The sequence below is a fragment of the Vicia villosa genome, linkage group LG3 (genome assembly GCF_029867415.1).
Source record: "Vicia villosa cultivar HV-30 ecotype Madison, WI linkage group LG3, Vvil1.0, whole genome shotgun sequence".
NCBI lineage: Eukaryota > Viridiplantae > Streptophyta > Magnoliopsida > Fabales > Fabaceae > Vicia > Vicia villosa.
In genome coordinates, this window is record NC_081182.1 from 138,161,983 (window position 1) to 138,172,623 (window position 10,641).

Genomic DNA, 10,641 nt, shown 5'->3' on the forward strand with positions numbered 1-10,641 from the left:
TAAAAATATTATCTTTTCTCTTACTTTTATACACTTTTTTTAATTTATTTGAAATGGTGTGCGGAGTCACTTATTGTAGAACTGAAGGAAAGAGTATTACAAAGTTAACATGAAAATTACTCTATTGATTATCGTAAAAAAGATAAAATTATATTTTTTTTATGAAATTTACACAATTCTTGTTAAAAAATTATAAACTACTAATTGTTCTAAAATTACTAAATCATGTATCACACTCTTTGTTTAAAAAATAAAACACCTAAAAAATATACTTCCTTTCATTTAAATAGCTTCTGAGAATTCCTTTTGAATCTGTCAAACAAATCTACCTACTAGGTGTTTGGAATCTATATTTTATTTTCATTGTTAATTTCTTTTCAAAACTAAACGTGATGGCAAATTTGACTAAGCCACATACACAACAGCATCACCTTCTCCAACTATGATGTTTGAGAGCCAAAATAAGAGCTCTAATCTTATTTTGAAAATGGACAAAATAGAGTGACAGAAACATGAGTTACAAACTTACAATACTAAGGCAAGAAGTAAGCAAACAATATAATTTTCTAACAAATTTATTATTGAAGAACATGCTGCGGCAGAGTACTTAATCCCTTGTTAATAGTAGTTCACCTTCCTGTAATGTTAGCGAATTTTGCTTTTCCCCCCTCCCTACCTTTTGGCAACGGTTTTTTCAAAAAAAACGTTGCCAAAACCTGTCTTTGACAACAGTGAAGGATAAATCGAAACACGCTCATATTACAAGGGGGTAAACTACTATTAACCCTATTTTCAAACATCTCTTACTTTTCCAATTCTCAAATATACTTCAAACTTAGCAGTCTTTTGACCATCATCTCCCCAAGCAAGTTTGAATTTTTCAACAACATCATCCTTAAGAAGCTCAACCCCTTTCTTCTTTAATGCCTGATAAGCTGATCTTGATCTTATATAATTCAAGAAATCATCAACATCCATCACAGTCTCGCCCTCAAACTCGAACGGTCCCGTATGATCAACTCCTTCCACAGGATCAAATGGAAAATCAATGCTACTATAATGATCCTCAAGTAACTCGCATCTTGGATCGCGAGAAGGTTTTGAAGCAAGAGAATATATGTTATTGAGCATAGCATCAACTGCGTCATTAACTCTTGGTGAAGTGTAACACCAACAAGCAAAGACACCATGAGGTTTCTTGAGAACCCAATTGACTTGTTTGTAGAAACTTGAGAGGTCAAACCAGTGAAGGGCTTGAGCAATGGTGACAAGGTCTACGGTTCCTTGAGATGACACCATTTGTTCAAGCTCAGTCATGGACATGGTTGATGGAGTGTGTTGGTACCGTATGTTAGGAAGTTTGGCTGCAAATTCAAGTTGTTTCTCACTAGCATCTGTAGCAATCACATTCTTGTAAAAAGTACTTAACTGCAACGAAATTACAAATTGTTTTGTCATATAAAAACAAGATCTAGTAATATATGATGATATTGAGAAGAGAGACTCACAGATTTAGCAGCTTGACCGGTTCCGGTGGCGACGTCCCAGGCCAGGTTGTGTGAAAGAGTTTTAGAAGCTATGAATTGGAAGAGTTGTGGTGGATAATTTGGCCTTGCATCTGCATATTCCTTTCCCTGGTTCATATAATGTTCTGCCATATTTCTTCTCTTGTATATGAATATGAATTTTCCTAATGGTAATATATAGATCAAATAAAAATTTTGCGTCTTCCCTGCCCAATGCATTTGCACTAAGTATATTTATGACACTCAGACCTTAGCTGGCATGCACATGAAAATTGTTGGGGAAGCTTTAAAATGTATGGACCCATTTCATGGTTCAAATATCTTTTCATGGTAATTTCTCATTCCACTTTTGTTCACTGGATGCATCTCTAAAAATTAAAAAATCCTTGAGTTAATTAGAAGATGTATTTCCGAACACATAAAATATTATTTTTTGGTAAATTTTAGTTCAGAGACTCATCTCCGAATTAACCCAAGGATAAATTTAGAGATGTCGCTCCGAATTCACCTTTTGTCCTAAAGGAAATTGGTTCAGAGATGCATCTCCGATTTTTTTTGTCAGTTTAATTTTTCCAGAATTAGTTTTTCAAGCATTGTGGTTTTTCAAACTAAACTAATTTCAATCTGATTAAAAATGCTGTTATTTGTTCCAACGATTAATAAAAATGAACATAATACAATCATGTAAAACTTTAATAAAACAAAATATTATAAAACCCGAATATATTAGTACAACCATTATTCTCAAAGTCGATTAAAATTAAACAAAATACGATCAAAATACTCTATTGTGTATTCCTAATCCTAACACCCTGGTTCCTCCTCTGCCTACGGTAAGCCACGTCACTTCATACCTCAGAAAGAATGGACTCTGCTAGGGAAACCGCTTCATCTCCCCTCGCAAAGACTCCGGACTCGATGCCCCGACGTGTAAGCCGCATTATGTTCTGACTGCGCCGCAACACATCAACAACATGGTCGTCCAATGCCTGCTGATCTTCCAGAAGCCCCTCATGAGCAGGCTAAGGTGGACGTCCAGGAGCATCCTCTGTAGTGTAAGGGTTTGACACTTTATAGAATCATGTCATGTAACCCTCAACATAGCTCCACTGAGATGAGACCTCGTGAGTCCGATACTCCACTGGTACTAGATGATTCTTAAAATCCGCGAGAATGTCATCCGGGTCTCTACGAACAATACGGATAAGGTGACTTGGGAATGATATGCACTTACCGAAACTGCCGCATGCACCTCTCGGGAAGATACCTACACTTGGTGTTGGCCCTACATGCCAACCATCCAGAGTATAAGGAAATGAGGCAAATGGAACTCCGTCTCGAGGAGAACCGAATCAAACAACATGACTAAACTATGTGCAAGAATGTTGATAGGCTGAGGCTGGTGTCTTTAAGATGCATTGCAGACTATATCATATTTGGGCTAATAGTCCTGCATTATTGATTTTCTTGATTCGTGTTCTACTCTCAGGTAAAAACATCTTATAGTTATCTATTTATGCAAGTTTATATCCGCATCTTGGAATCCACTCAAGAAAATATATCAGCTTTTTGCTATTGGGTCTTGAATATCTTATCAATATTTTATATGTAGACGATATCGAGGTCTTTTGGTATGTGTATATTGCATTTGTGTCCTAGTTTCCTCTTTCAAATACCCAAATTGATATTATATCTAATTTGTTGAAAATAATAAGTTTGTTTGGACTACTGGAATTCTTATGTACAAAAACTATCAGTTTAAATTAATGATAAATATTAAATGGAATTTTGATTTTAATGTCTTATATATTTTTGTTTGATCATAAAAATTGCTACTATTGCAATAAAAATAAGGGTTAAATACGTTTTTAGTCCCTATAAATATGCGACCCTGCAATTTTATTCCCTCTAATTTTTTTTTTAAATAAATGGTCCTCGCAAACTTTTCCTTCTCCAATATTCGTCCCTCCCATTAGTTTCAAGTAACGGGGGCTGATGTGGCACGCCACGTGGAAGACACTTGACAAAAATCTAAAAACTTTTGAAATTGCGGAGGTTTTAAACCTCCCCTAATCTAACCTAAGAAAAAACAAAAAATTGGTTCTAGACTTTTCTTAAACACCTTACAAGCAAGTTTGTCAACACATAAATTCTGAAATTTTCCTAAAGAAACTATGCAAGCCATTTGGTGGCCTAACAACCGCAGTTTTGAGGAACACCCTTGTATGGCACTGTTTTCCTTACCTGCGTGTGAGTTTCTGCTTCGTGTTGGAACATCCTAACCAGCTCTTGAAGCTCTATTTTTCTCACTGTAAAATTTTCTTCCATGATGGGTTTTTTCAGTCCAAGCTTTTCTAACAAGATCTTCTGCATCAATATCTTCAACACAACCTGATGATAAATCTCTTCCTCTACAAAATCCATCTACCCACATCAACATCCTTAAAAACCACAAACAAAAAATGGTTGTTAAGTTAACTCAACTCAACAAAAATTTACTATAAAACAAACAAAAAGAGATGAGATTTTACACTTTCAAGCTACCGTTATCATCACCAACCTTGCAGCCATTACCACCTCAAACTCTACTGCAAGAAATGGACTAGACCCAGATGAGAAAAAAAAGAGAGATATATAGTAAGTAAGTAAGTAAGTAAGAATGGTAGTTTTAAAGAGAGATATGGGCGAGGACGAATAGTCCAGAAGAGAAAGTAAGTCTAGTCAGAGTTATGACAGACGGTTCGGAGGGCCTCATGAACGGCCATCATTCCAACAGCTTCATTATGTTAAATTGTAATTCCTTGTATCGAATCAGGTAGTTGCTCGAACACAAGGTGTGTCGAATAAATCTATCAAAGTGTGGAAATAGTTTGTTACACACACATTTGATTAGATTTGATTAAGGTCTAAAATAGGTATTTTGGGCTTTTATGTTTTGGACTTTGAATTAGGGAGAAAGCATACCTAAAACTATAAACAGAGGGTGTAACCCCTATTTTGAAATAATTTCTATTCACAGAAGTTGCAGTTGCAAGTGAATAACAGAATTTCCACAGTTTGTGGGCAGAGAGAAACTCGGCAGAAAATACTTTCTTCTTCTCTTTTAATTTCTGCAAACCCTAATCCTACGTTTGTTCTTATTTTCTTCATTGTCATCTTTAACAATAAGGAATTACTCAAAGGTTTGAGAGTATAATTCTAGCATGTGGTATCAGAGCTCCGGTTAATCGATTCAAGGCAAGAAGAATGGCGATGGTAATGAATCATCCGAATGGGCATTTTCCAGCAACACTACCAATTCTGAAAGGAGATAACTATGAGAATTGGTGCAAGCAGATGAAAGTTGTATTTTGTTGTCAAGATCTTCGGGATCTTGTAAAAGAATGGATAGAACCGCTTGCAGAAACTGCAAAGGAGGAACAAAAGGCTGCACATAAAGAATTGAAGAAGAAAGATTATAAAGCTCTCTTTATAATTCATCAATGTCTGAGTCCAGATAATTTTGAAAAGATTAGCGATATAGAATCTTCAAAAGAAGCTTGGGTGATTTGAAAAATCTTTTAGAGGTGCAAAAAAGGTGAAAGAGGTGAGGTTACAAACTCACAAGAGAACATATGAATTGCTTCAGATGGAAGATAGCGAAAGTATAATTGATTTCTTCACTAGGGTTACGAAAATAGTGAATCAAATCAAGATATGTGGAGAAGTATTAACAACAAGAGCTGTTGTCTCAAAGATCTTGAGGTCATTGTCCCCTAAGTTCGACCACATAGTGGTAGCCATAGAGGAATCGAAAGATTTATCAAAATTGACAAAAGAAGAGCTTCAAGGGACGCTTGAATCTCATGAACAAAGAATGGCTGAAAAAACTGCAGGAAAGTCGAAGAGCAATGTGGTTTTCCAGGCTCAATCAACAAAAGAAAAGAAAGGCGAAGGAAGCTGGACTTGAAATAAAGGTAGAGGTGGCTACAACAATTCTACTAGTCGAAATCATCAAGAAGGAAGCTGGTCGAATCAGAGAAAACCCTCATACCAAGGAAACCAAAGAGGTGGTGCTACAGGTAGAGGAAAAGGTGGTGGTTGAAAGCCTGACAAGAGTCACATTCAGTGTTTTAATGTTTAGAAGTATGGTCACTATTCAACAACTTGTCCAAAAAATAATGAGAGTCAAGAAAGCGATGCAAAATTTGCAAAACATGAAGAAGAGATGTTGTTGATGGTCACAACAAAAGATGAAGATAAATTCAAGGACCAATGGTACTTGGATTCAGGATGCACATCACACATGTCTGGAAGGAAAGATTGGTTTGTTAACATAAAGCCCTCAACGAAGAACATGGTGAAATTTACAAATGACAGTACCCTGGCAGCTGAAGGTATTGGTGATGTTATGATTACGGGGAGAGATGGAAAAAGGTCAGTAATTTCCAATATGTTGTACATACCGGGCATGAAGAGCAACTTGCTCACCATTGGACAGTTGGTCGAAAAGAACTACAAGGTGTTGACCGAAGACAAAATGATGAGAGTTATCGACACAAGTGGGAGGTTGATCTTGAAGGCTCCTATGTCTCAGAATAGAACCTTCAAGATTAAACTCAATGTGATAGAGCATGAGTACCTTGCAACTGCAGCTAGTAGAGATGAATGGATATGGCACTATCGACTAGGCCATCTCAACTTCAATGACATCAGAGAGTTGAAAAGAAGAAATATGGTTTCAGGGTTACCAGAAATCGACATTCCAAGAGAAGTGTGTGAAGAATGTGTACAGGCAAAGCAGCACAAGAACAACTTTAGTAAGGATGCAGGAAGCCAGTCGAACGCAATCCTTGATGTCATATACTCTGATGTATGTGGACCAATCTAGGTGGAATCGAATGGAGGTAACAAATACTTTGTTACATTGATAGATGATTTTAGTCGAAAACTATGGACTTACCTGATCAAGAAGAAAAGTGAAGTGGTCGAGGTATTTGCCAAGTTCAAATCTATGGTCGAAAGACAAAGTGGTTGGAAGCTTAAGGTTTTGAGAACTGATGGTGGTGGAGAATATGTGTCGAAAGACTTCGACATGTTATGTGAGAAAAAAGGATTGTGTACGAGGTGGTGCCACCCCACACTCCACAGTAGAATGGATCTGCAGAAAGGAAGAATCGAACCATCATGATTATGGTGAGAAGTATGTTGAAAGGCAAGCATTTACCTAAAGAATTTTGGGGAGAAACTGTGTTGACTGCAACACACATTCTGAACAGATGTCCGATGAAGAAGCCAGAAGGAATTACTCCAAAAGAATGTTGGTCTTTGTGTGAAGCCTAGCTTGAGTCATCTAAAGGTATTTGGATCTATAGCACATAGACATGTGCCAGATCAGTTAAGAAGAAACCTTGATGAGAAGTCGAGTAAAATGATCCTTATAGAATATTATTTGACTGGAGGATACAAGTTGTTCGACCCAGTGAACAAGCAAGTAGTGATTAGCAAGGACGTGATCATAAATGAGCTTAAAGAATGGGATTGGGCTGAAAATGACGAACCAGCTACTGAAGTCGAAAGAGAAGAAGTTTGACAAGAAGAAGTCAGAGGTGATGCAGGCCCAAGCAAACTTCAGAGAACAATACACATGCCTGCAAGGTTGCAAGAATGTGTGATTATATCAGATGATGTAGTCAATGATGAAGGTGAGCTGTTACATTACGCTTTCTACGGAGATGTCGAACCTGTCAATGCAACTGAGGCATTGAAGGATTCGAAGTGGGTGAAAGCTATGAATGAAGAATTGAAGTCCATCAAAGACAACAATACTTGGTCACTTATCGAGTTGCCTCAAGGGAAGAAGGCAATTAATGTGAAATGGGTATACAAGGTGAAGTGTAATCCCAAAGGTGAAGTGACTCGACACAAGGCAAGGCTTGTGGCGAAAGGATTTCTTTAGAAGGAAGGAATTAACTTTGATGAGGTTTTTGCACCTGTTGCCAACATCGAAACAATCAGGCTGGTTGTTGGTCTGGCGAACATGAACAATTGGCACATGTGTCAGATGGACGTTAAATGTGCATTCCTAAATGGACCCTTAGACGAAGAAGTCTATGTTGCACAACCAGTTTGGTTTGTGAAACATGGCGAAGAGAGAGAACTGTAGAGGCTGCATAAAGCCCTATATGTACTGAAGCAAGCTCCAAGAGCAAGAATTTGTGAAGATCGACAGTGTCCTAAGGGAGAAAGAATTTGTGAAGTGCACAACTGAACACGAGGTATATGTAAGAAGAAGCAAGAGTGAATTGCTTATACTATGTCTCTATGTCGAAGACTTGTTGATAACAGGTAGCTGCAAGAAAGAGATCATAGACTTCAAAGGTGATTTCAGCAAGGAATTCGAAATGTCGGATTTCGGCAAAATTTCCTACTTCCTTGGCATCGAATTCTACAAGAGTAACAGAGGCTTGATGATGCATCAAAGAAGATATGCAAGTGAAATTCTCAAGAGATTTGAAATGGAAGAATGCAATTCGACTTCGACATCTGTAGAGCCAAGACTGCAATTGTCGAAGGAATCAGATGAAGAGGATATCGACCCAACCCAATACAGAAGACTTATTGGGTCATTGAGATACCTTTGTCACACAAGGCCTGACTTAGCATACAGTGTAGGTATGATAAGTAGATTCATGCAAAAGACAAAGGTATTGCACCTAGCAGTAGCGATGAGGATACTGAGGTATCTGAAAGGAACTCTCGACTATGGCATTCTATTTCCTAGAGTTGATAATGGAAAAGAATGAAAATTAGTGGGATACACCGACTCAAGTTGGTGTAGTGATGCTGAGGATCGAAAATCCATAGCAGGTTATGTGTTTTATGCTAGGTGATACAACAATTGCTTGGAGTTCGAGAAAGGAACCAGTAGTGGCACTATCATCCTGCGAAGCAGAGTACATAGGTGCTTCTCTTTGTGCATGTCAAGAAACATGGATGGTGAACTTGGTCGAAGAGATAACAGGGAAAGATCATGGAGCAATTACCATGAAAATCGGCAGCATATCAGCTATCAACCTGGCGAAGAATCCAATAACACATGGTTGAAGCAAGCATATCAAAATGAGGTTCCACTATCTTCGAGAGCAGGCAGTTAAAGGGAAGATGAATCTAGAACATTGCAGAACTTAGAATCAGATTGCATATATCATGACAAAGGGAGTGCTGGTTGAAATATTCAGAAGACTAAGAGCTATGATGAATGTAGATAGCTTAGACACAATGAATTAGGTGGTGTGTTAAATTGTAATTCCTTGTGTCGAAGCAGGTAGTTGCTCGAACACAAGGTCTGTCGAATAAACATATCAAAGTGTGGAAATAGTATGTTACACACAGATTTGATTAGGTCTAAAATAGGTATTTTGGGCTTTTATGTTTTGGGCTTTGACTTAGGGAAAAAGCAAATCTAAAACTATAAATAGAGGGAGTAACCCCTATTTTGAAATAACTTGTATTCATAGAAGTTGATGTTGCGAGTGAATAACAGAATTTCCACAGTTTGTGGATAGAGAGAAACTCTGCATAAAATACTTCCTTCTTCTCTTTTAACTTCCGCAAACCTTAATCCTACTTTTGTTCTTATTTTCTTCATTGTCATCTTTAACAATAAGGAATTACTCAAAGATTTGAGAGTCTAATTCTAACATCTTTCTCTCTCAACTATATACTCTCACTACCTTTATACTTTCTTTCTTCTCCTACAGTGTTGTTGTTGTGTAATATCTATCTATATCTATCTTTGTCTCCCCATTCTTATTATTTACCCTCTTTTTTTATTTATTATTTTCTTTTGTTTTCGAGTTTTTTTTTCTATCTTAGCCACTCTATAATGTTTAACCACCACAAAGAAAGAAGACTTGTTCTTCATACTTTTCAAAATTATTTAGTTATGGTAAAGTTTTTTGTTATTATTCTTATAAAAATATGTTTTGTTTTTACTCTTTCACAATAGTGATTTATGTAATATTAAATTGATCAATTTTAGTCATTTAAAATTGAGATATTCTTGTAGTATGGATTGCTTGTTTTTCTTTTTATATTTAATGTTTCATATTAAATAATTTTATTTTAATATAATAAAATTTATACAAGAATAAATTTTTTTTATTTTTTTCCGAGTTAGTTTAAAGGAGGTTTAAAATCCCTGCAATTTTAAACGTTTTTAGATTTTTGTCAAGTTGTCTTCCACGTGGCGTGCCATGTCAGCTTCCTTTAGTGGAAACTACTATAAGGGACCAACATTGAGAATGGAAAAAAAATTTAAGACCATTTATTGAAAAAAAAAATTTAGAAGGACTAAAATTACAGGAACACATATTTATAAGGATTAAAAACGTATTTAACTCTAAGAATAATAATTTTAATAAATAATATTAATTTTAGTTTTTAAGATAATGCCTACTTTATAATACAATTATTAAATTATCTAAACATAAAAAGTAATTATTTTTATTATATAGCTCAATAAGTATATAAAATTAGTAGATTTAATTCATGCTATTAAGATGATAAAAAATATACGATAACATTTTAATTTTAATTTAGGTTTATATTAATAAAATTGATATGTTTTAGAAATTATTATTTAACATTTTATTATTAAGAGACTTAATTGAAGAAAATAGTAATTTAAGGAATTTATTGATGGTTTCGTTTGATTTAAAAATAATAAAATAATACAAATTATTTTAAATTTTGCTATGCCTTCAAATTTATTGGGACGACCCTGTAACTTGTAAGCTGTAATGGTTACCATTTTGTTTTAATTCTTAATAAGTAAGAAGTTGCAAAGCTTTATGATCAATATGACAATATCACTACGTTTATTTATATACAGATTTGATAGGTTGACAATAATAAATGACACTACACTCTATAGTTCAATATTCGAATAGGTAATAATGGAATAGTTTCTTATTCGGGGAATACCGAGTTCGATTCCCAGGCGGAACAATCTTGTTTGGCGCAATAATTCTTATCAACTGTATGCAACAAACAACTTTAACTCAGCTGTACAGCTTGAATTTGGTTCACATACTTGTTTGGATAACAGCCACTAGATTTCCAATTATTAATT

General features: G+C 35.6%; 1 protein-coding gene across 1 annotated transcript; it reads right to left on the reverse strand.

Moving 5' to 3' along the window:
- Positions 1–337: 337 nt before the first annotated feature.
- Positions 338–1,748, reverse strand: LOC131656724 (uncharacterized). The gene is made up of 2 exons (XM_058926355.1): positions 1,509–1,748; positions 338–1,428 (listed from the first exon to the last, which is right to left on the reverse strand). Exons 1-2 carry the CDS (start codon positions 1,743–1,745, stop codon positions 793–795), a joined length of 873 nt encoding a protein of 290 aa, XP_058782338.1. The 5' UTR covers positions 1,746–1,748; the 3' UTR covers positions 338–792.
- Between the last annotated feature and the right edge of the window lie 8,893 nt (positions 1,749–10,641).

What these genes read in the sequence shown, in the direction of transcription:
- LOC131656724 (XM_058926355.1), bottom strand. Translation starts at nt 1,745, where the DNA reads ATGCATTGGGCAGGGAAGACGCAAAATTTTTATTTGATCTATATATTA. An exon ending in CCGGTCAAGCTGCTAAATCT is followed by an intron (nt 1,429 to 1,508) that starts GTGAGTCTCTCT and finishes ATTTCGTTGCAG; the next exon opens with TTAAGTACTTTTTACAAGAA.